Source organism: Artibeus jamaicensis, unplaced genomic scaffold (assembly GCF_021234435.1).
Source record: "Artibeus jamaicensis isolate MK-2021 breed Jamaican fruit bat unplaced genomic scaffold, CSHL_Jam_final contig_589, whole genome shotgun sequence".
NCBI classification, from domain to species: Eukaryota; Metazoa; Chordata; class Mammalia; order Chiroptera; family Phyllostomidae; genus Artibeus; species Artibeus jamaicensis.
In genome coordinates this window covers 1,563,478-1,588,956 of record NW_026521896.1, presented here as the reverse complement: position 1 = coordinate 1,588,956, position 25,479 = coordinate 1,563,478, and the positions used below count along the sequence as shown (strand labels likewise).

Genomic DNA, 25,479 nt, shown 5'->3' with positions numbered 1-25,479 from the left:
CCTTGATTATCATTTTAATGTCCATCGGATCCGTAGTGATGTCTCTTTTATTTCTATTAGTGATTTCTGTTCTCTCTCTTTTTCTCTTAGTTATCCTGGCTAGAGGCTCATCAATTTTGTTGATCTTTTAAAAGACCAGCTTTTGGGTTCATTGATTTCCTGTTTTCAATTTTATTGATTTATGTTCTAAGCCTTATTACTTTTCTTCTTCTTACTTATATATACTCTTTAATATACTCTTCTTTTTTCTATCTTTCTAAGGTGGAAATTTAGATATTAATGTTAGATCTTTTTTTCTTATTTAATACATGTATTCAATGACATAAATTTCCCTCTAAGCACTCTCTACTGCACTGCACAAATTTTGATAAGTTGTGTTATTTTTCTTTAGTTTAAAATATTTAAAAATTTTCCCCAAGATTCCTCTTTTGAACCATGTGTTATTTATAGATGTATTTAGTCTCTATGTATTTTGGCATTCCAACCATCTTTCTGTAATTCCATTGTGTTCTGAGAACAGACAGTATATGATTTATGTTCTTTTAAATTTGTTAAGGTGTGTTCTATGGCCTAGAATATAGTCTACCTTGAAAAGATTCTGTATTCTGCTATTGATGGATGAAGTGCTTTCCAGATGTCCTTTATATCCAATTGATTGATGGTGTTGAGTTCCACTGCGTCCTTAGTGTGCTTGCTGGATCTGTTCATTTCTCATGGAGGGGCACTGGAGTCTCTAGCTATGAGAGTAGCCTCATCTACTTCTCTTTGCAATTTTCTTAGTTTTTGCCTCATGCAGTTCAGTGCTCTGGTGTTAGGCACATACCCATTAAGGATTATTATATCTTATTGGAGAATTGCCCCTTTATCATTATGTAATGCCCCTTCTCATCCCTAATAGCTTTTCTTGCTGTGAAGTCTGCTTTGTCTAAGACTAATATAACACCTCTTGCTTTCGTTTTCTCATCCTCACTTGAGGACATGCTTATTGATTTCAGAGTGAGGGGAAAGGAGGGAGATATAGAAAGAAAGAGAAACATTGACGCAAGAAACATTGACCACCGCTCTCTCATGTGTGTCCTGACCAGGACCAAACCCACAACCTAGAAATGTGCTCTGATGGGGAATCAAACCTACGACATTTTGGTTTATGGGCAACACTCCAACCAAGTGAGCTGCACTGGCCAGGGCTACTCTTGCTTTCTTTTGATTAGTGTTAGTATGATACGTTATTCTCCATCTATTTACTTTTAATCCATATGTGTGTTTGTATCTAAAGTGGGTTTCTTGTATTGTTAGCTTTTGACGTATTATTAGCTTTTATTTTTTAATCCATTCTGACAATCTCTATCTTTTTAATTCGTGGATTTAAATTATTCAAAGTGATTTTTATATAGTTGTACTATATTTGCTTCCACTTTTAGTCTGTCTTTTGTGGTTTTAATACAACATTCTATGTGATTCCATTTTCTCTCCTTTGTTAGCATAGCTGGAATACTAATTTTTTTTTTTTTTTACTTTTTTATAGTGGTTGCCCATGAGCAATATATTTATAGTTAATCCAAATCCACTTTCAAATAACACTATACCACTTCCTGGGTAGTGTGAGGGCAATGTGAGAGTAGTGTGAGTACTTTATTGTCGAGTTTTAAGAGCTCTTTATATAGTCTGCATACAAGTTCCTTATCTGATGTATGATTTGCAAACATTTTTTCCCACTCTGTGAATTTTTTTACTTTCTTTTTTTTTTTAACCTTTTGTTCATTTATCTTTAGAGGGGAAGGGAAGGAGAGAAGGAGAGAAATATCAATGTATGGTTGCCTCTTGTACATCCCCTGCTGGGAACTGGCCTGCAATTCAGGCATGCGCCCTGAATGAGAATCAAACCGCGATCCTCTGGTTCGCAGGCTGTGCTCAATCCACTGAGCTACACCAGCCAGGGCAATTTTTTCACTTTCTTGATGTTGTGTTTGGAAGCACAAAAATTTGTAATTTTGGTAATGTACAGTTTATCACAGTGGTTGCTGCTACTCCTGTTTGCGCTTTTAGTGTCCTATCTAAGAGACCGTTGCCTAATCCACGTTCATGAAGATTTATACCTGTGTTTTCTTCCAAGAGTCTTGTGGTTTTAGCTCTCATAGTTAGGTCTTTGACACATTTTGAGTTAATTTTGTATATGGTGTGAGGCAGGAGTCCAGCATTATTCTTCTGTATGTGGACATCCACTTTTCCTAGCACTGTTTGTTGAAAAGACTATTCTTTTTCCATCTTTAATGATTTAGGCACCCTTGTCAAAAATTGACTGTCCAAAAATATGAGGGCCTATTTTTGGATTCTCAGTTCTGTTCCATTGATCTTTATGTCTCTGCCAGTCCTACACTGTCTTGATTATTGTAACTTTTTATGTAGTAAGTTTTGAAATTAGGACTTGTGAGTCCTCCAGCTTTGCTTTTATTTCAAGATTGTTTAAGGTATTCTGCTTCTTTTGAGTTTCCATATAAATTTTAGGATCAGCTAGTCAATTTCAGCTGAAATTTTGATGGGATAGTGTTGACTGGAATCTGTAGATCATTTCAGAGATTATTTTCTTTTTTAAAAAAAGTTTTTAAAAAATCCTCACCAGAGTGTTGTGAACTGCTCTGACTGGTTTCAGGAATTGTAACTACTTCCCATGGCTAAGGATGAGTGAGCGACCTCTGGAATGCGAGCCACAGGAGACAAAGCTTGTCTCTGGTAGCACATGCTGCCTCAGTTTCCAAAAGCATGATCGGAAGTCCATGATGGGTAAGTCTCCTCACAGTGGGGAGCAACCTAAGCCAGACTCAATCCCTTGGGAGGCCATCATGGAAGGACTTGGGGGGCTGCAACAAACAGTGAGCAATGACCCTTGCCCCCCAGCTATGTGACATAGCCTGAGTCCCCATGTTCTCTGGGAGAAACTCTCTGGCTCTAATCCACTTAAGCCTGAATACCTGATGGGGAGGAGTGCAGCTCCTTGCCTTGCTAGAGCATGTCCTGGGGGAAAATCTGGTATCACAAAGAATTCCTACAAAACCTGTGAAACCTGCTCTGCTAAGAGTGCTTTCATTCATATGTTAAGGGTCTGAGCAGGAAACCCTAAAGTTTCTGCAAACTCCCTTCCGGACAGACTCTGACTCAGACTAAGCCCTCAGATTTCTTTGAAATGTTATCTACTGTTTGATCCTTGCCGCCCTGTTATTCCTGTGTATTACAACCCAATAAAAGCTCCTGGAGGAAGGGGCTCAAGGCCCTTCCCTTTTGAGGGATCAGACACCTCTCCTCCCCAAGCAGATCATGTCTTGGTAGTGTTTACTTTCATCCGTGGTGGACAGGGGGACTTGCAGGAAAAGTAGCTCCCACACCAGAGGATATATTTATTTTTTATTTTATTTTTAAAAACTTCTTATTTATTTATTTTTAAAGAGAGGAGGAGGGAGGAAGGGAGAAGGAGAGGGAGAGAAATACTGATATGTGGGAGAAACATCAATTAGTTACCTCTTGCATATTCCCCAATCAGGGACTAGTCCCACAGCTCAGGCATGTGCTCTGAGCAGACCAAACCCATGACCTTTTGCTTTGCAGTACAATGCTCAACCAACTGAGCCACACTGGCCAGAGCTTGGAGATTATTTTCATCTTAGTTGTTACGGGAAATAAAGCGACCAGACAGGGAGGGATTGTGGAGTACGAGGTTTATTCCTTTTTACGTGCACGGGCCCAGAGGAGTCAGTCTCCAAATTCTGAGCCCCGAACAAAAGATTCTTGAGGAATATATAGATTAGGGGTCTTCCTATCTACGTGGCAAAGCAGGATACAGAAGCAGAATGCGGGAATTAGTTCTATCTTCGGGGCAGAAGCAGAGTTCAAAGGCTAAATGTGAAAATTGGTTCTATCTGTGGGGGGGGGGGGGCGGTGCTAGCCCTAGTCCTAGTGACTATCTGGCTATCTGCTTTATCTGCTCTTCCTAGACGGCCTTATTGTTCTCCTATGGCGCCTGGGGTCTTGGGTGAGCAAAGGTCTCCTGGGACCTCTCCCTTCATTTCCAGTCCTCACTGTCCGGCCACCCGCCCTCCCAGACGGCCCCATCATTCTCTCTAGGGCGCCTGGGGTCTGGGCAAATAAAGGTTAAACAGAGGTTTTTCAAAGTTTCCCATATCATAGTGATGGTAAATTTGATAATCCACCACCATAGGATGGTTTTCTATTTTTTAAAAAAAATTTGTACAATGTTTTGCAATTTTCAGAGTATAAGTTTTACATTTTTTCTTAAATTTATTCCTAGTTTGATGCTTTTATGCATGTTTTTTCCTTATTTTTGTCTGGATTGTCCATATAGAAATACAATTGATTTTTTAAAATATTGATCTTGACATGTATAAAGCACACAGCGACAACACCAAGGGGGGAAGGATCAAGGGTAAGAAGTAGGAGTGGCTGGGGTGGTGGGGAGTGGTGGGGGGAAAGTGGAGACAGCCGTACTTGAACAACAATTAAAAATGTGAAAAAAATCTGAAATATTTCTTTTAAAAAAGAAAAAAGTAAAAAGAAATCTATCCTGATGAGTTCTTTGAGTTGTCAGACATTACACTGCGGAGCCTTCTAAGTGATTTATCTTCTGGGTATAATGCCAATATTTGCATCTTGACTCATTTTTATAGCTATTTTCCTGGACTGTTCTGACCTAGGATCCAGCATACTGGTACAAAAGAAATAGACTTGAATCTTGCAAAAAAAAAAATATCGATCTTGTATTCTGCACCCTCCTGCTGGGTTTATTTGGCTTATCTTTTTTTCAGATCCCATTTCAAATTCTGAGTGGACACCAGCACACTGTGAGTTCTTGTCTCTTCTGTGTGAATGACACAAAGCTCCTCAGCGGCTCCTATGACTGCACAGTGAAGCTGTGGGTAGGTGGCCCCATGTTAGGTGGAACCAAAGCATCCTATAAGCTTATGTCACCTCTTGTGGAGAGTCCCCACAAGAGGACTTGCTCTCAAGTCCTCTATGCTCTCTCAAGGATCACAAAGAGTTGGAGGGGCCTTTCTGAGCAAAGTGCAAGAAGGAGAAGCAAAGTGAGGGCTCACACTAGTGTCAAGCCACTGGAGAGAGATGAAGTGAGTGTAGCTGCTGTCCGGTGGTTGGTTTGCAAACAGTGGGAGCAGGGGGTGAAGGCCACTGGACTGGGAATTCCTCACCTTTTCTTGGAGGCTCCCAGTAGTGTCTAGGGCCCAGCTGGAGTGTCTGGGCCATGCCATTCCTTTGGGTCTCCTTCTCACTTAGAAACTTGAGTTCTATCCACAGACCTGATATGACCAGGCCTGGCTGGTCACTGAGAATAGAAAAGTGGCCAGGTCTGGGACCTGTTGATGAGGGCAGGTTGGTAGAGGCAGGCCTGAGGTTAGTGTCCCAAAGTGCAGGAAGCAGGGGCACAGGGAACAAGGTTATGGAGAGGTGGTCCCCAAGGACTCTTCTGGAGTCTTCTGGGCATAGCCAGCAGACCCTGGCAGACCTGTTGGGGGCCATTGCTGGTCAGTCAGGAGCAGGGCTGGCAGATGGCAATGTTCCTCAGGGGCTAGGCCACAGATGACTGTGTGACTGCAGCTGGCTCAGGACAATCGGTTCTGAGTTTTGTTTTGTCCTCTGGCTTCAGGGGCAGGAGAGAGACAGGGTGGAATGAGTTAAGGCTGGTTCCCGGGTTCCCATTCAGGTAAGTGGGTGGAGGATGGCTTCTCACCCTTCAGATGACCTCAGACAAGCGTTCTCTGTGTCATTGGTGGGTGCCACTGCCAGGCAGACTAGACAGGAGAGTTTGGAAACTATCTAAGTGGTTCAGACCCCACATTTGGGACCCACTAGCTGTGTGACCCTGAGTGATGTCCCTTCATCCTTTTGAGCTGGACAGGAGTCACAGGACCACGTGGTTCTCACACTTTGCCATTGTAGACAAGCTCAGGGCAAATGTGGAGCTCAGTTAACAACTTCAGTCAGCGCCTCAGTGACCTCTTGCTCTCTGTCCCTCTCTGTTCCTCTCCCCTGTTGATCTGAGGATGCTGTGGATGGATCTATTGTTCGGGATTTTGAGCACGGGCCCAAAGCTCCTGTTTTAGAGTGCAGTGTCACGGCTGACAGCAGAAGGTGACCTTTCCTTCCCTTGCACTGGTCAGGAAAAGTGGGAGTGAAGAGGCAGGCCAGCGTACAGCACACCAAGGGCAGTTGAGTAAAAATAATATGGGAATTTCACTGTCATGGACATTTACCTTACACAGGGGACAAAGATTGCCATGGAAACATGCACTATAACAAGGCAAAGTTATGTTTATTATTTTGCAAAATGTACAATAAAACATTTTAGAGTGAGATGGGCTATTAAAGTAGTTTTCTGTTAAGTGATTGATCCTTGTGAGATGTACACACCACTTTAGAAAGAGATGGTCAGCTATAGAACAGAAGAGCTGATACCTTTAATGCCCTGAACAGGAAAGAGTGGATTTGGACGGCTGGGGGAGTGAGGAAGAGAATGGTGCTGGGTGACGCTTCTGCATGGAGTTCTCTCTGTTTTCAGCGAGAACCCACTGCTCATAGTGGGGTGGGGAGTCATGGGGTATCTTTACAGAAATCTCTATTATTTGCAATCTTGGTCCTGAATTATCAAAATGTTCTATGAGGAAACCCTATGCATAACTGTCTCTGTCATAAAGACCCTATGCTCATCATTTTATTTCCAGAATTGTCGCAGCAGCCTATGATAAGACAGTGAGGACTTGGGACCTGGAGTCAGGCAAGCTGCTGGTAAGTTCACCCCGCCCTGCTGGAGACATCACAGCACAGGGTCTTGACTGGGCCTCACGGAGCCCTGGGCTGGGTGTGGAGTGGGGAGAGAATCCAGTCTTCCAGGAAAAAAGAATTTTCTCCAGGACCCAAGATGGTAGAGGGCGGGCAGTGGGGAAGGAAAGCTTCTTGGAGCAGACGAAAGGGGGCCCTGCGTGAAGGATGGAACCCGGAAGGATGCAGGTGGGGTGGCGTAAGGGGTCATGGCATTTCAGGCTGAGGGAAAGAGACCTCCCCTGTGAGGTGCCTGGATCTGGTGAGGTCACAGGAAAAGGCCACCTGAACGGAGCATAAGGGTTCTGGGCCCTTCCCAGTCTGCTCTCCATCTTGGAGGGAGCACCACCCATCCTTCCAAACCACTCTGAGATCCCCTCTGTCTGCCGCCCGTTGCCCAGGCAGCCCCGGCCCCGCACAGGCATCTTCTCAATGTCTCCAGTCCGGTCCCTTCGCCCAGCAGCTTCTTTGCCTTGCCTCTCCCCTCCTCCTTTTTCTCCTTAAAAAAAAAAACCTTCTCTCAGTGCGAAGATCAATTTATAGTCATTGTAAAATTTCTTTAGAAAGACAAGATAAGCCTATATTATAAACATAAAACTTTAAAACCCCCAGAGATTTTGCTGTCCCTTTTCCTATGTTTTTACATGTTTACACATGAAAACAGATAAGTGTGTTCTGTTAACAACATACTATCGTTTAAGTACATATCAGCGTCACCTTTTTTAATGTGTGTGTGGATTCCACGGAGCAGACAGGTCTGCTGTATTTCACCTTTCCCTGTGATAGGACATGGAGGCTGTTTTCACTTTATCATAAACAATGATACAATGAGGAAAGTTTGCATATAATTTTTATACATGTGCACCAGTGTTTCTTGGATATATAGCTGGATTTTATTGTTAATTTGGCATTTGATCTTTAAGCATTTCCCCAAATGTTAATTTCTTCTCTTACATATTTCCCATTCTTGATGGCCAACTTTTCTATTTGGGATGCTTTCTTTTCTTTAAATATTTTTTTAGTACTTTGAATTATTTTTGTTGCACAAGCCATCCATGCCACTTGCCACCTTTAGGGCTGAGTTCATTAGTTACTTGAACTCAGTTACTTAGTTACTTGCTGCTTGATAAGTTACTTCAAAACTTGGCAGCTTCAAACAACATGCATTTATTTCTCACAGTTTCTGACAGTCAGAAATCTAGCAGCAGCTTAGCTGGGTGGTTGTAAGGTCACACTGAAGATGTCACCCAGTCATCTGAAGGCTCAACCGGAGCCGAGGACCCACTTCCAGGAGGCCTCAGTTCCTCTCCACGTGGGTCTGTTCATGGGGTGCTTGAGTGTCCTCAGGACATGGACAGGCAGTTGACTCCCACAAAGCAAGTGACCCAAGGGAGAGCAGCGAGGCAGCCATAGTTTCTTTTAGGACTGTCACTTCTACCATATTCTGTTTATTAGAAACAAGTTGCCAAGTCCAACTCACACTCAAGAGGCAGGGACTTAGGTTCCACCTTTGGGAGGGAGGACTGTCAAATAATTGGTGGGCACATTTTAAAACTGTCGCCATAGTGATACTAGAATTTGTAACAGACGTACGGACGCTCCTTTCCTAGAATGTTGAGCAGCTCATTGTCCCCTTACTGTGGTTTGGGGCCAGCCTTCTGCAGGGGACTGTGAACTGCTTGAGGGACTGGGGCTGCAGTGCCCCATCTATGATGCCAGGCGATACCACTTCCTTAACCAGAATGAACAGGAATGAAGCTGGCCATCGGGAGAACCTTGCTGCCAGTTCTGTGGGGTGCTCCTCTAATCCTTGTTCATCTATCCTGGATGCATATTAATTAATTACATTTCTTAACTGAATAGATTAATTAAAGCCAATAGATGTAAAAACTTTGTTTCTTACTTGCAGTAGCCCACTACAAGCACTCAAAGGCCATGTGTGGCAAGAGGCTAGGATATTGGACAGTTTTCACCATCACAGAAAGCTCTACTGAACCACTGGGCTAGAGAGAAAACAACCTTTTGATTGTTGCCCCATTTCAGTGGAGTATCAGTCATGAAAACATCATATCCTCCTGTAAGTTTTCTCCTGATGGTAAATATGTGGCCTCAGGCTTGGATGTGGATCACGGAATCTGTATAACAGACGCGAAAGATGCCACAACTGTGTCACACATCAAGGGTGAGTTTGCGTGGCTAGGAGCTGTGAGGTACCTCAGCCCCTCTCATGGCCCCTGACATGCTGTGGGGCATTACCCATTCAAGGGCGAATCCCCATCAGACTGGGCGCACTGCTGGGACAGGGAGCGTGCTCCCTGTTCGAAGCCCGACACGCGTGGTACGCACCCAGGAATATGCGAGCAAACAGATTCCAGAGAAAACCGGAACTGTGTTTCTGGAATATGGTCACTGTCTGGGGAGTAGTATGAGCTTCTGGGCTGTGTGAAGTAGGTGACTCGGAATGAGGAATGTGCATAACAAGACCCTTTCCCTGTGCCTCAGATCATCACAAAAAATCAGTCACCGCTTGCTGTTTTGACCCTGATAGCCAGAAGGTGGCTTCCGTCTCGTTGGACAAGAGCATCAAGATCTGGGACGTTACATCCCAGGCCACAGTGCTCACCATCACCCAGTGAGCAGGGGCCCCAGGAGGCTGAGCAGTCTCCTGTAGCAGAGAGGTGGGTGGGGGTCCCTGTCCATGCTGGATTTGGCTTGCACACTTTCAGCCCGTGAGCCTGTTGGAGATGTTGGGCAACTCCAACTTGGCTGTGGGTCCTACAAGGAGGCTGGAGAGGGAAAAAGGGAAGAAGGAGGGCAGACTAGGGCGACTGCCAGCTGTGTGCATCTGGTTCCATGTGAGCCAACATAATCTCAACTGACTTTGGAGCTTGCAAGGAGTAAACACAAACACTTTGTTATATTTATATATTTATAAACATAAATTTAGAAAACTCAAGATGAGAAGGAAAGTCGACTGTACTTACCCATACTTTTACTTACTGTGCTCTGTCTTCCTTTCTGATGGTTCCAGTTTTCTTCTTTTACTGCTTTTTTTCTGTTCAAAAAATCTTCCCTTAGCCATTCTTTTAGGGTAGGTGTGAGGGCTATAAAGTCCCTTAGTTTTCCTTCATCTGAAAATGTCTTGATCCCCCCCCCCCGCCCCCATCCCTAAGGATAATTTGACTGGATATAGAAATCTGGGTTGACAGGTTTTTTTTTGTCTCAGCATTTGAAAATGGTCATGTCACTTTCTCTGGTCACCATGGTTTCTGGTGAGAAATCCACTGCCATTCGAATTGTTTTTCCCTGATCATTTCTCTCTTGCTGCTTTCAAGATTTTTCTTTGTCTTCTGTTTTCAGAAGTTTAATTATGATGTGTCTGGGTATAGCTTTCTTTTGAGTTTTCCTACTTGGAATTATATAGGTTTGTGTCTTTTGCCAAATGTGGTAAAATTTCAGGTATCATTAGTTCGATTACTTTTCAGCCTCTCTCTCTCCTTTCCTTTTGGAGCTCTGATGAAACACATGCTCGGATACTTTGTTGTAATTCCACACGTTTCTGAGGCTCTGCGTTTTTTTTTTTTTTTTTTTTTCGGTTGACTTTTTGGATAGGTTCATTGACATGGTCTGACTTCACAGTCACTAAAGCTTTCTTCTAGCCTCCCCACCGAGTTTTTAAACAATTTTGGTTACTGTATCTTCCAGTTCTGAAATTTCCACCTGATCACCCTTTATATCTTTATTTTTTTTTTTTACTGAGGATTTCTATCATTTTGTTTGTTTCGAGCATCATTATAATCGCTCATTGGAGCATTTTTGATGACCACTTGAAAACCCGTGGTGGATAATTCTCAGATTTGTGTCATCTCAGTGTAGGCATCGGGTGGTTCTCTTCCTCATTTACGTTGAGATTTTCCTGACTCTTAGTGTGATGACTGATTTTTAGTTGAATCCTGGACATTTTCGGTGTTATATCATGAGAGTCTGTCTTGCTGAAACCTTCCATTTCAGCAGGCCACCTCATTACAGCCTGGCGAGGGTGGAGGTCTAGGCTCCCCTCTTGGCTTTTGCTGTCGGGTGGGGATGGAACAGCAGTCTTCTCCAATCTATTTGGCTACACTAAGGTGCATATTGTCTAAAGGTGCTCTGTTTCGTTAGACTGTCCCTTTGGCTAAGGAGAATGAGTTTACTTGGTGGTCTGTTTTTTTGTGTTCCCCATAGTGGTGTTTTTTAAAAAAAGAAATTGGTTATAAGCTTCTAGTATGCAGTCCAGGATATATGAAGCACAAAGAAAACCCTACAGACCCATAGCATGCTATCCTTGGGTCCCGAGAGCCCTGACTGGTCTGCCTTCTTTTCCCCAACTTTCATAGTCTTCTGTTTGCTTTATAAACACCTGGGTTGTTAGCTGTACTTAGCAGGAGGAACGGAGAGAAGTGTATTGACTCTATCTTGTCCAGAAGTGCATGTGCAACACAAGCACTTCACCCAATGTTTCTACTAAGAAAAATGGTTTTTATAAGAAGTGGAATTTATTTGAAATGAGAACTCCTCCTGGAAAATAGACATGGCCCTGGTTTCCACACTAGATGCTGGCATGGTTCTCAGCCGTTCTAACAGGCACAGGGAGTTGGAAGGTTTTACCCTGGATATCCCTGGGAAGTGGACTTGTTTGCCTTTGATCTTGCTCAGTTTGTGCATTTCAGAGAACTGAATCAGTGTCCAAAACTCTGACCTGAGCTCTAGAAAACAGTTTTGTCCAAACTTTTCCTCAGGTAAAATGATTGATTTTATGAATCAAACTGCTCAGAGATGCTCATTCATCTTTATAGGTTTGCTTAAAAACTTTGTTTATAACAGGAGATGAGAATCATGGGAAAAATACTTTGAAGATCACAAACAAAAAAAACAACAACAGTAAAATGGTGACAGATTTTCATCTCTTCCAAAACATATTACAATGTACAAAAGAGCCTCCTACCACAAAGAGTCACTCAGTACAAAATGTCAGTACCGCCATGATTGAGAAATCCTGGAATAGTGTGGCGTGGTCAGAGCAGTTACTGACTGGACCATGGTAGGCAGCGACTGAAGGAGCTCCAGTGCCCTCTCCCTTCACACCCCTGACCCCTGGCCCTAGGTGTGTCCTCAGGTTTCCCAGGAACACAGAGCTAGTAGGTGCACCCTTCCACCTCTGTTTCAGGGCCCACAGCAACGCAATCTCAAACTGCTGCTTTACCTTCAGCGGCCATTTCCTGTGTACAAGCTCATGGGATAAAACCTTAAAAATATGGAATGTCCATACAGGGGAGTTTCGAAACCGCGGAGCCTGTGTGACTCTGATGCGGGGCCACGAAGGTTGTGTGAGTTCCTGCCACTTTTCCAGAGACAGTGAGTAATGAACGCCTAGAAAGTTTCTGCACCCATAGAAGTGCCGGGGCAGAGCTCCTCGTGTTTCAGTCACATGGACTTCTCTTAGCACAGAGGATGATGTTTAGTATTGCTGGCCATGAGGGTGGACTTACCTTCCACAAGAACCAAAACGCCAGGAGGAAGATTCATAGGCACAAGTTTGTAAGTGACGGAAATTCAACTCAATGTAGTTTAAGCAACAAAAGAACAAAAGAAATTCATTAGCTCCTGTGATGGGACAGCCCAGGAGCAGGTCTCACTGCAGGTTTGGTTGGGTCCAGACACTCAGACAGTGCTCGTGGAGAGCTAACTCTTCTACTTTGCCCCTCAGATCAGCTTCTTTCTTGTACTGGCATTTCTCTCCAAGTAGGCAAAATAGCCTCAGGTGGTTCAGGACAACTGTGGTTCTGGCTGCTGACAATCCTAGGGAAAGAAGCTCCTTCTGATGGTGCCCGCACGGTCCCGTGGAAGACTCCCATTGACTCCACTTGGGTCACATGCCCATCTCTGAACCAATCATTTTAGCAGGTCATGAGGGATACTGATTGGCCAGGTGTGACTGACTTGCCCACCCCAGAGTTATAGGTTAGGGTCAGTAAGTACACCCTGAACCAGAGGGGCTGATACTGGGTGATGGAAATTGGTAGGCTAATTCCAGATGAAGGGGCATGGATGTGAGCAGAGTCGATGACAGGAAGCTGCCATGGTAGCAACCCCAGTGGGGGAAGTGGCCGCTCCCGATACCCAGGAGCCAAAGCTTACAGTCCTCCACCCTCATGGAGTGTGTGGGGGGCACCCAGCCAACACACACGCAATCAGGGTCTGACTTGAGAAATGCGAGGGTTTTTCTGAATAACTTTCCTCTTCAGAAGCAGCTTCTTCTTAAGTCAGTCCCCATTATGAGGCAGCCCACCAGTTTCTGTCCTTGGCTTTATTGGGTTCAGAATTGCACATGGTTGTTGCTCTTTGTGGATTCCATATTTGTAAATTTGCCTACTAGCTAAAATTTATTTGCAACCCCAAAGTCAATACTCATGGCACTTTTGTGGCCACTTGTGGGTATGTGAAATGCAGCAAAAAGTTTGAGTTAGCCTCCGCACACATTTCCAGCTCAAGTTGAACAAGGTGACTCGATACCTTCTTGTTTCATCTCTTATCATGAAGTGTACTTTCTGTGGTCTATTTAGTGGCATTTTTTGCAGTCTGAGCTTTTATCTGGTGATTATACTGTTCAAGAGGGAGCTCTAGCATAATGTTGAAGCACTGTGCAGTATTTCTAAGTGCGAGAAGGGTGTGATGTGCTTTACGGGGAAACACATGTTGAAGAAGTTTTGTTCAGGCACGAGTCAGAGTGCTGATGGCCATGAATTCAGTCTTTAATGAATGAACAATTTACATCAGGTGAGGTGTCTTTAAACAGAAACAGACATAAAACAAAGTTATATATGGATTGGTTAAGGAAATGTTGTGACCAGAGGCTCACAGGAACCTAACCCCATATTTTCCTAAGGAGCAACAGTATTTGCTAATTCTGTATTTTTGATGACTTGAGAGAATATAATTACCATTAATAATGAGAATCAACTGTACTGGGGGTGGGTGAACCACGAGGAAGGAATTAGACTGTCCTCAGAGTGAGCCACGCGGCAGCTCACAAATGCAGCCTCAGTCTGCTTGGACCTCACCTCAGGAGGAAGCAGTTGGCTGGGGAAGATGACCCCTTGAGACTTTCATTTTGTATTGCAGCATCTTTTCTCGCGTCTGGAGGTTTTGACAAGACTGTGGCTATTTGGGATGTAGGAGAAGGCTACCGGAAGATCTCCTTGAAGGTACCAATGCCAGCATCAGATAGGTCATCTGAATTTCGTTCCTTAGTCATTCCATGCTGGGTGCTGGGTGCTGGGGAGACAGCAGACTTAGATGTCCCCCATGGAGCTGACACCTGGGTGGAGAAGGATGAATAAATCACCAACAGTGATGAGTGATATGGAGAAATCACAACAGGGCCTGGGGGGACTAATCCACAGTCGGTGAGAAGGGAGGGCCACACAGAGAAGGTGGCCTCTGAGCTGAGACACTGATGACAAGGAAGGACTGGATGAGTGAGCATTTTGGGGGAGGGTATTCCAGGCGGATGGAACAGCAAGTGCAAAAACTCAGAGATGGGAAAGTGTCTAGGAACAGAAGAAATTACTGTGCAGGAGGCCAAATGCCATAGCGGGGCATGCACAGAAAGCTGCGGGACTCCAAAATGGGGGGCGTCAATTTAGCAGCTTGGCTGCAGGTTTGAGCGGACTCCACTCACAGTAGCGCTCTGATAAGGGTGATGGATCAGCCAACACAGCCAGAATCCGGCGGTCAGGCAGTCCCAGGACCGGCTCCTCCAGTGCCTCTGTTCCAGGTGCCCCCACCTCAGGATTTCTGCAAACTCCCCGATCCTGTGATTTTCTGGGCACCTTTGTCTGGGCGTGCTCGCATCCATGGGTCTCGGTCTCTTTGTTCCCCGGGACCCAAAGTAGACAACGCCCCTTGCTCGCCACAACACTCAGGCTCTGGGGGCTGGTCTGTCTGAGCTCTCTTCTTCGAGAGTTTGGAGAGGCAAACATAGCAAATCAACAGTTTAAAACTGAATGTTTAACCTCCCTGTGCTTTACATTAAGTCCCTTTGCCCCCCTATTAGTTTGTTTTACTCACTTTTCTTCTCCTCTCTCCCCCTCTCTATTGTTCTACCCTCAAATTTCTGTCCTTTTTTTCAAAGTTTAACCTTCTGTCTGGTTCCCTGTCCTCCTACCAACCTGTGTTGCCTCAGTGTTCACCTCTTTCCATGAGGAAAAGGCCAAAGAACTATAAGGATTCAGTATTAAGTGTCTGACCCAGCAATGTCATCTATCTCCTCTGAGCTCCTTTGTGTCTGAGGACAACAATCTACCATTTGCTTAAGGAGCAGTGGGTAGGTTTGCAGTCACGTGAAGCCAGGAGCCCCCTCCCCAAACGGACCTCTGAGTAGTGTTTCCTAGAACAAAGAAAGAAAGTGAAAACCTGCAAGAGGTGCTCTGGTACCAGCTGGGAATGCAGTCATTCTTTTCCCATCCTGCAGTTTAAAACCACACAGAGTGCCAGACATACGCATGTATCATAAGCCTTTATACTCTGTGTTTCTACCTAAATGCCCTCCGTGAAACGAGAGGCACAATTAGTTACTCTTAAATGTAACCAACATTGGGTTCTTCACTTTTCTGTTGTTTTTGTTCTCTTTTCTGGTATAAAGGCTTTTCCTCTAGGTCCTTGTTAAAATTCTATTTTGCTTCAGGGCCATGATGACTGGGTGATGGATGTTGCCGTTAGCAGCAGCAAGAAATGGGTCCTTTCTGCTTCAAAGGTAAAAGTGGCCAATCCTGGAGTAACGTAAAATCTCTACTGCCTTTTTGAGGATTGGTGATAACAGGAGCACTGTTGTCGAGTAAAATTCTTGGACAGACTCAGTCTGAGGGCCACACCTGACCAAGCCAACCCCGTCCAGGGAGCTGCCTCTACGTTGAAGGCAGGTATCTCCGTCTGCCCATGTGAGGAGTTGCCAGGTATTTCTGTGCCTGAACCACAGACACTTGAGTTTTGCTGGAGCAAGGGCCTGGCCAGACTGGTGAGTGGTAAAGCCAACAGAGGGCCTTGAAGGGGAAGGCATGAGCTTGCAGACAAGCATCAGAGACCATCCTGAGGTCCCAGATGGGTCTTCCCTCCCTACTTCACTACAGCTGGAGATTCCTGTTCCAACAGCAGGTAGCGACTGGCCCAGGATATCCCGAGGGCTCAGCACCAGAGAAGTGGGGAGTCACCTGGCTCCCCATCTTTATTAGAGTCATGTCATTCTGTAGCCTGGGAGTTTCTAGATTTGTGAGACTGTGGGCAAGACTCTGCCTTCTGTGACCAACTTGTTAGAGAGCCAACCCAGGATACCACCACACCTGACAGAAAAACTGTAGTAAATAATACATAATAAAAAAATATATACCCATATGTTCTTATTTTAATATAAAAATGTGGAAAGTGATTGTGTCAATTATGTCTCAGTAAAGCTGGAAAATAACAAAGTAAAAATATAAAACAAAATAGGAAAATTGAGAGTTTGTTTAAAATTATATTTTATTCTGCTTTTTATTTTTTAAAAATTTTTTGTTACATAAATACTGTTATTTAAACAAAACAACAATAGGACTATTTAACAGCAGCAATTAGTAGTAATTTAATAGTATGACTAATTAAACAAATATGTTTAAGAAAAGTATAAAATATTTTATAATGTTTCTTTCTGTTCTTTGATACAACAATTTATTTAGACTTTAAAATAGTCTTTACTGTATATTTAAAATTTTTAGGCTGTATCATTGTATATTCTTAAGATATATAAATATAAGACTTTATTAAAAAGAATATAAATATAATAGGATTGGTCGATTAGATATCACTTGCATTTATTTATATATTATTCAAGCTTTATTGATGTACAGTTGACATCTAACATCATATAAGTTTGAGGTATACAACCTGTTGATTTGATGCGCTAATATATTGACAAATGATTACCACCACAGCATTTGCTCACACCTCCACCATGTCACAGAATTCCCATTTCTTTTTTGTGGTGAGAAAATGTATAATCTATACTCTTATCAAGTTTCAATCACATAATACAACATTATTAACTAAGATCAACATGCTGTACATTAGATCACCCAAAAGTACTCATTTTGTAACAGGAGGTACATACCCTTTGACCAGCGTCTCCCCATTTCTCCCATCCCCCACTCTTGGTAAACCCTACTATTTGTTTCCATGAATTTGGTGTTTAAAGATTTCAGTCTAAGTGAGATGACTCAGTGTTTGTCTTTCTCGGTCTGACTTACTTCACTTACCATTATGCCCTCAAGTTCTGTTCATGTTGCTGCAAATGACAGCATTCCTTTCTCATGGCTGAGTAATATTCCATTGTGTATACTCACTACATCTTATCTATCCATTCATCCACTGACAAACACTGAAGTTGTTCCCACATCCCAACTACTGTGTATCTTCAATAATGCAGTGAATGTGGGGGTGCAGATATCACTTTGGGGTCTTGTTTTCAATTCCTTTGGATATATACCAAGAAGAAGGATTGCTGGGTCATATGGTAATTCTATTTTTAATTTTTTGAGGAATCTCCACACTGTTTTCCATAGTGGCTGTATCAATTTACATTTCTACCAATAGTACACAAAGGTTCACTTTGCTCCACTTCCTCACCAACACTTATCTCTTGTCATTTTGGTGATAGCCTTTCTAACAGGTATGAGGTAGTGATATCTCATTGTGGTTTTTATTTGCATTTCCCTGATTATTAGTAACACTGAGCATCTTTTTCATGTACTTGTTGGCCATTTGTACATCTTCTTTGGAGAAATGTCTATTCAGTTCCTTCTCCCATTTTTCAATTGTAATTTTTCTTATCGAGTTGTATGAACTCTTTATGTATTTTGGATATTAACCCTTATCAGATATATGATTTGCAAATATCTTCTCCCATTCCATAGGCTTCCTTATCGTTTTGTTTTTAGTTTGATATAGTCCCACTTACTCATTTTCATTTTTGTTTCTTGTGCTTTTGGTGCTATATCTGAAAAATCATTGCTAAGACCAATGTCCATGAGTTTTCCCCTGTGTTTTCTTCTAGGAGTTTTATAATATTGGGTCTTGTGTTTTTTCAATTAATTTTTGTGAGTGGTGTGAGATAGGGGTCCCATTTCATTTTTCTGCATGAGGTTATCCAGTTTTCCCAACACCATTTAAAGAATGAAGAAACGAACCTTTCCCCATTGAATATTCTTGGCTTACTTGTCAAATGTTAGTTGACTGTATATGTGATAGTTTAGTTCTGGGTTCTCTATTTTTATGCCAATACCTCACTATGTTGATTACTGTAGCTTTGTAATATAGTTTGAAATCAGAAAGTATGGTGTCTCCAGCTTTGTTCTTCTTTTTCAGGATCATTTTGGCTATTTGGGGTCTTTTGTGGTTCCACAAAAATCGTAGAATTGTTTTTCCTATTTTTATAAAAAATGTTGTGGAAATTTTGATAGATGTTTCATTAAATACATAGATGGCTCTGTTAATTCTTTTGATCTAGGAGCATGGAATATCTTTTCATTTCTTTGTACCTCTTGAACTTCCTTTACCAAAATCTTACAGTTTTCAGTATATAGATCTTATACTTGTCTGGTTAAAATCATCCCTAAGCACTTTATTATTTTGATGCCATCATGAATGGGATTGTTTTCTTTTTCCTTTTTTCATTATTGATATATAAAAACACAACTGATTAAAAAATGTGTTTATTGGGATGAATGGCACTCATCTTTACTCAGGGTGCTTTTAATGATGCTTCCTGCTGAGGGATCATCCTCTGTGACCCTTGCTTTTCCTCCTGTAGGCTGACAGAGGACAGTGGAGCAGCCCCCACACAGAACTCCATTCGTGCACAGCTAAAAATGGTGGCGATCTTACAGCATTTCCCACCTGTGAAGTAGGAATTGCAGTTCTGCACCAGGCACTTCTCGTGTTTCCTCTTCCCTTCTGGAGAGGGATAAAAGAGATCCTTAGTGAGAGGCATGTTGTCGTGAAAAGCTTGTCACTGCTGGAAAGTCCACAACTGATTCCTGTATGTTGATTTTGTATCCTGCAACTTTACTGACTGTTGATTACTTCTAACATCTTTTGGATTTCCTAAATATAAGATTATGAACCCTGGCTGGTGTAGCTCAGTGGATTGAGCGTGGGCCTGCGAACCAGAGTATTGCAGTTCGATTCCCAGTCAGGGCACATGCCTGGGTTACGGACCAATTCCCAGCAGGGGATGCATGAGAGGCAACCATACATTGATATTTCTCTCCCTCTCTCCTTCCCTTCCCCTGTAAAGAGAAATTAAAAAAAAAAAAGATTATGTCATCTGTAAACAAAGACAACTTTATTTCTTTCCTTCCACTTTGGCTGCCTTTTATTTCTTTTTCTTGTCTGATTGCTCTGGCTAGAACTTTCAGTACAAGGTTAAATAGGAGGACTTGCTTAGGGTAATGATAAACTTGATTTTTTAAACTTTTATTATTTTTATTTTTTAATGTATTTTATCGATTATGCTATTACAGTTGTCCTATTCTCCCCCCTTTATTCCCTTCTGCCCTGAACACCCCATCCCACCCACATTCCTACCCTTTAGTTCATGTCCATGGTTGATACACATAAGTTCTTTGGTTTCTACATTTCCTGTACTATTCTTAACCTAGCCCTGTCTGTTTTCTACCTACCATTTATGCTATTTATTCTCTATACCTTTTCCTCCCTTCTTCCCCTCCAACTCCCCCACTGATAACCCTCCATGTGATCTTTATTTCTGGGATTCTGTTCCTGTTCTAGTTATTTGCTTAGTTTGTGTGTGTGTGTGTGTGTGTGTTTAGGTTCAGTTGTTAATAGCTGTGAGTTTGTCATCATTTTACTGTTCATATTTTTTATCCTCTTTTTCTTAGATAAGTCCCTTTAACATTTCATATAATAAGGGCTGGGTGATGATGAACTCCTTTAACTTGACCTTATCTGGGAAGCACTTCATCTGCCCTCCCATTCTGAATGTTAGCTTTGCTGGATAGAGTAATATTGGGTGTAGGTCCTTGCCTTTCATGACTTGGAATAGTCTTTCCTTCATGAAGGGAATAGCCCATTCTTGGCTGCAGGGTTTCTTTTGAGAAATCAGCTGATAGTCTTACGAGAACTCCTTTGTAGGTAACTGTCTCCTTTTCTCTTGCTGCTTTTAAGATTCTCTCCTTACCTTTCATCCTGGGTAATGTGATTATGATGTGCCTTGGTGTGTGCTTCCTTGGATCCAGCTTCTTTGGGACTCTCTGAGCTTCCTGGACTTCCTGGAAGTCTATTTCCTTTGCCAGATTGGGGAAGTTCTCCCTCATTATTTGTTCAAATAAGTTTTCAATTTCTTGCTTTTCCTCTTCTTCTGGCACTCCTATGATTCAAATGTTGGAACATTTAAAGATTTCCTGGAGGTTCCTAAGCCTCTCCTCATTTAAAAAAATATTTTATTGATTATGCCATTAGAATTGTTCTATTTCCCCCCTTCATTCCCCTCCACCCTGCACACCCCTCCCCCACCATTCCCCCCTTTAGTTTATGACTACGTGTCTCAAGTTCTTTAGATTCTATATTTCCCACACTATTCTTGCCCTCCCCCTATCTATTTTCTACCTACCATCTATGCTACTTATTCTCTGTACCTTCTCCCCCCTTCTCCTCCTCCCACTCCCCTGTTGCTAACCCTCCTTGAGATCTTCATTTCTAAGGTTCCGCTCCTGATCTAGCTGTCCTCTTAGTTTGCTTTTGTTTTAGGTGTGGTTATTAATAACTGTGAGTTTGCTGTCCTTTCACTGTTCATCTTTTTTATCTTCTTTTTCTTAGATAAGTCCCTTTAACATTTCATATAATAAGGGCTTGGTCCTTTTCCTAGGTTGGGTTGGTTGGCTCTGATTACAAGTAAGCATGAGTGTGGATTTGGCTTCTCCCCAAAGCCTGCCCTGCCCCGAAGCATCCAATTCTAGGGAACCTTCACCAGTGCCTGAGGTTTATGAGCCTGACAAAAACTATGCATCCTTGCCTATGTCATCTGCTGAGACACTCCACACAGAGACTGTCTCTCCTCTTCCTTCCTCCATGGACCTGTGTATTCAGAACAGCCCTGATTCTTCCACCAGTCCCAACACAATACTGCCCACTTCGATAGAGGACAATGTAGCAAAGGAGGAAAAGGGCCAGGTCAAGAAACAGAAGGTCAGAACCGTCTTCTCACAGACCCAGCTCTGTGTACTCAATGAGAGATTTCAGAGACAGAAGTATCTCAGCCTCCAGCAGATGCAAGAACTTTCCATTGTCCTGAACCTTAGCTACACATAGATTAAGACCTAGTTCCAGAACCAGAGAATGAAATGTAAGAGGTGGCAGAAGTACAGTTGGCCAAAGAATAGCAACCGTGTAACTCAGATGAGCTCAGCAACTACAGAGTACATGGGCTTCTCTTCCTATCATCACCAGGGATGTCTGGTGAATGCTTCTGGAAACCTTTCAGTGTGGAGCAACCAGACCTGCAGTAACCTCTCTTGCAGCAACCATTCCTGGAACAGCCCGTCTTGGAACTACCATTCCTGCAATAGTCAGACCTGGTGCTCCCAGGCCTGGACCAATCAGTTCTATAGTTATAGAGAGGAGTCCCTGCAGCCCCAGATCCAGTTCCAGCAAACTCCTCCCATCAGTGACTTAGAGGTCACCTTGGAAACTGCTGGGGAAAGCTATGATGCAGTACTGCAAACCCCTATGTATTATAGCACCCAGCAAACCACGGATTTATTCCCAGATTACTACATGAATATGCAGCCAGACTCCACAAACATCTGAGCATTCAATGTGATGACAGATATATTCAGTCTCCATCTGGGCAGTGGCTGTACCTCTCCTGGGATTTTTCAGTGTATCTCTGCCTCGACAGGCTGCTTCTCATTATGTCTATTATGTCAGCTTGGAGCAGTGGGGGCGAGGTATGCTGAGTCTAATCAGATTTCTGTAGCCTTGCTGCGATAGACATATAAGATGCCTCTGGCTATAGATAATTAAATACAATACTATTTTGAATTAATCTATGGTGTAGAATCTCTAATTCAAGAATAGAAAGTAGCCCTGGCTGGCATAGCTCAGAGGATTGAGTGTGGGCTGCGAACTGAAGGGTTGCAGGTTCAATTCCCAGTCAGGGCACATGCCTGGGTTGCGGGCCAGGTCCCCAGTAGGGGCCACATAAGAAGCAAGCACACATTGATGTTTCTCTCTCTTTCTCCCTCCCTTCCCCTTTCTAAAAAAAAAAAAAAGAATACAAAGTAAAAGTACGAAGATGTGTGATAAAAGATTATGTGTGTTTTCTGGGATCGGGGGCCAATTACAAACCTCAGTTCAGGAGAATGAGGTTAAGCTCCAATATACTTAACTGATTTCCTCTGCCCCTTTTGCTGTTTTACTACCAACCCCAATTTATTACTCAAGTATTTGTGATAGATGTTTTGTATTTTGCTGTATCATCATATTACCAGTTTGGCTGGTTGGCTCATAAGTTTAAATACAAATAAACAAAACATCCATTTTCCCATTAAAAAAATAAGAGCTTGGTGATGATGAACTCCTTGAATTTGATCTTATCTGAGAAGCACTTTATCTGCCCTTCCATTCTAAATGAAAGCTTTGCTAGATAGAGCAATCTTGGTTGTAGGTCTTTAGAGTTCATGACTTGGAATACTTCTTTCCAGCCCTTTCTTGCCTGTAAGGTCTCTTTTGAGAAATCAGCTGATAGTCTGATGGGAACTCCTTTGTAGGTGACTGTCCCCTTATCTCTTGCTGCTTCTAGGATTCTCTCCATTTTAATCTTGGCTAATGTAATTATGATGTGTCTTGGTGTGTTCCTTCTTGGGTCCAACTTCTTTGGGACTCTCTGAGTTTTCTGGTTTTCCTGGAAGTCTATTTCCTTTGCCAGATTGGGGAAGTTCTCCTTTATTATTTGTTCAAATAAGTTTTCCACTCATGGCTCTTCCTCTTCCCCTTCTGGTACCCCTATAATTTGGATGTTGGAATGTTTAAAGATGTCCTGGAGGTTCCTAAGCCTCTCCTCATTTTTTTGAATTCTTGTTTCTTCATTCTTTTCTGTTTGATCATTTTTTTCTCTCTTTCTCGTCCGCTCCCTTGATTTGAGTCCCAGTTTCCTTTCCATTACTATTGGTTTCCTGTGCATTTCCCTTCATTTCAATTAGTTTAGCCTTCATTTGTTCCTCTAATTTGTGACTAAAATCAACCAGTTCTGTGAGCATCCTGATCACCAGTGTTTTGAACCGTGCATCTGATAGACTGGCTATTTCTTGGTAGCTTAGAGTTATTGACTCTGGGGCTTTGAATTCTTCTTGAGTCATAATGATTTGGTCTGTTCACGCCTGTTAGGTATGAGGGGTGGAGGAGCCCTAGGTGTTCACCAGGGCGGGGCAACTCAGTTGCTGGGTTGTGACACTGTATGTGGGGGTGGGGTCAAAGAGGGGCAATGGCTGTTCCCTCTGCTGCTTCACCCCCGCTGGGGCCTGCCCGATTTGTCTCACTGCTCGCTCCTTCGCTTGGTTTATCTGCGCGAATGTGTGACCACAGTCAGCCTGCTGCCTTGTGCTCTCACTGGGTCTGCCTGTCGCAACCCCATGCTTGGGATCCGCCAACTGCTGCCCAAGTGCCTGGGTCGGTCTGACCAAGTTTTCCTGCACAACCCTGCTCTGCCAGTCGCTGGCTCCGGTCTGCCTGAAGGGTTCGTTGTTGTCGGACATCTGTATAGTTAAATTTTCTGTGTTTTGGTTGCATTTTTTTTTTTTTGCTAAAACTTTGTTTTCTTTAAACTTGGTTGTGTGAGGAGGCACAGTGTTTCCACCTACCCCTCCATCTTGGCCAGAAGTCCCCAGCCTCTCCTCATTTTTTTGAATTCTTATTTCTTCATTCTGTTCTAGTTGAATGTTTATTTCTTTCTTCTGCTCCAAACCACTGATTTGAGTCCTGGTTTCCTTCCTTTTACTGTTGGTTCCCTGTATATTTTCTTTATTTCACATAATGCAACCTTCATTGTTGCCTGGGTTTTTTTTTTATTCGGTTGAAGTACCCAGTGAGTTCCTGGAGCATCTTCATAACCAGTGTTTTGACCTGTGTATCTGATAGGTTGACTAATTCTTCATGGCTTACTTGTATTTTTTTCTGGAGCTTTGATATGTTCTTTCATTTGGGCCTTTTTTTTTTTTTGTCTTAGTGCTCCTGTTATGTAGTAAGGGGCAGAGCATTAGGTGTTCCCCGGGGTGGGACAACCCACGTGGCTGCCTTGTTATGCTGTTTGTGGGGGAGGAGTCCGAGAGGGAACAATGGCACCTGCTCTGCTCTCTGCTGGATTTCAGTCATTTCCCCTGCTACCCACAAGCAAATTGGGCCTCTCTGGTGCTGATTCCTGGGTGGGTGAGCTTGTGTACATTCTAGGACCCTGTGAGTCTCTCCAACCAGCTCTTCTATGAGGCTGGAAGGTTTCTCCTTCTGCCTCAACTCCATAGGTGTTTTCAGTCAGAGGTTTGAGGCTTTATTTCCCTGCACTAGGACCATGGATTGTGCAGTCTGTCTCCCTCCTAAGTTGTTCCTCCCAGTTTATCTGCACATAGATGTGGGACCACCCAGCCCTCCAGCCACTGCCTCACTAGATACGCCAGCTGCTGCCTTGCTCTGAGTCCACTCCACCCTGCTGCTCATCTCTGCGCCTCCTACCAGTCTGGATGAATGTTTCTTCTTTAACTCCTTGGTTTTTGGTCTTCCATACAGTTGGATTTTCTGGCAGTTCTGGTGTTTTTGTTTTTTAATTTGTTGTTGTCCTTCTCTTGGTTGTGCAAGGAGGCACAGTGTGTCTACCTGCACCTTGATCTTGGCTGGTAGTATGATAAACCTTTAATTAAGAAAGTTATAGGCCTGGGGAATGATAACTACCCACCATGACCTGCCCTTAACTACCCACCTATGATCAGATTACCCTGTGAAGTTACTTTTGGTCACTCAAGCTTGTCAGATTTATTACAAAATCCTTTTTTGTTCACAGACTAAAAATTTTTATTATTAAATACTCAACATCACAGTTAAGCAAATCACACTCCTTTTTAGGATTATCGTGTGCATGTTATGCAGGGCATTTAACAGGTAAGATCTTTTCATTTGCATTGGTAAGAAGTTAATAGACTGAATAGAATTTGCCAAAGTTTACATTTGCATTGTCTGCTAAATATGTAAATGTCTAGTTTGTGTTTGGATGAGATGCCAGCATGCTTCTGTTTTATGTTCTCTGCAGTCTCATTAAAATTTTCACAGAAATCAAGAAAATGATTTGAAACTCCAACTTCTATTTTTTTTAAAGATTTCATTTATTTATTCTTAGAGAGAGGGAAGGGAGGGAGAAAGAGAGGGAGAGAAACATCAACCAGTTGCCTCTTGCACACCCTCTACTGGGGACCTGGCCCACAACCCAGGCATGTGCAAACCAGTGACCTTTTGGTTTATAGGCCAACACTTAATCCACTGAGCCACACCAGACAGGGCAGAAACTCCAAC

At 43.0% G+C, this 25,479-nt stretch overlaps 1 protein-coding gene and 1 pseudogene across 1 annotated transcript in view; both read left to right on the top strand.

Moving 5' to 3' along the window:
- Nucleotides 1-25,479, top strand: part of WDR88 (WD repeat domain 88) — a 51,809-nt gene that overhangs the window by 16,437 nt on the left and 9,893 nt on the right. Inside the window, exons 2-9 of the mRNA XM_037139122.2 lie at nt 4,815-4,925; nt 6,065-6,153; nt 6,744-6,807; nt 8,884-9,022; nt 9,343-9,472; nt 12,044-12,231; nt 13,999-14,081; nt 15,563-15,631. Coding sequence (XP_036995017.2) covers nt 4,815-4,925; nt 6,065-6,153; nt 6,744-6,807; nt 8,884-9,022; nt 9,343-9,472; nt 12,044-12,231; nt 13,999-14,081; nt 15,563-15,631 — 873 coding nt within the window. The remainder of the gene's footprint in view (nt 1-4,814; nt 4,926-6,064; nt 6,154-6,743; nt 6,808-8,883; nt 9,023-9,342; nt 9,473-12,043; nt 12,232-13,998; nt 14,082-15,562; nt 15,632-25,479) is intronic.
- On the top strand, nt 20,824-21,732 carry LOC119044652 (homeobox protein NANOG-like; annotated as a pseudogene).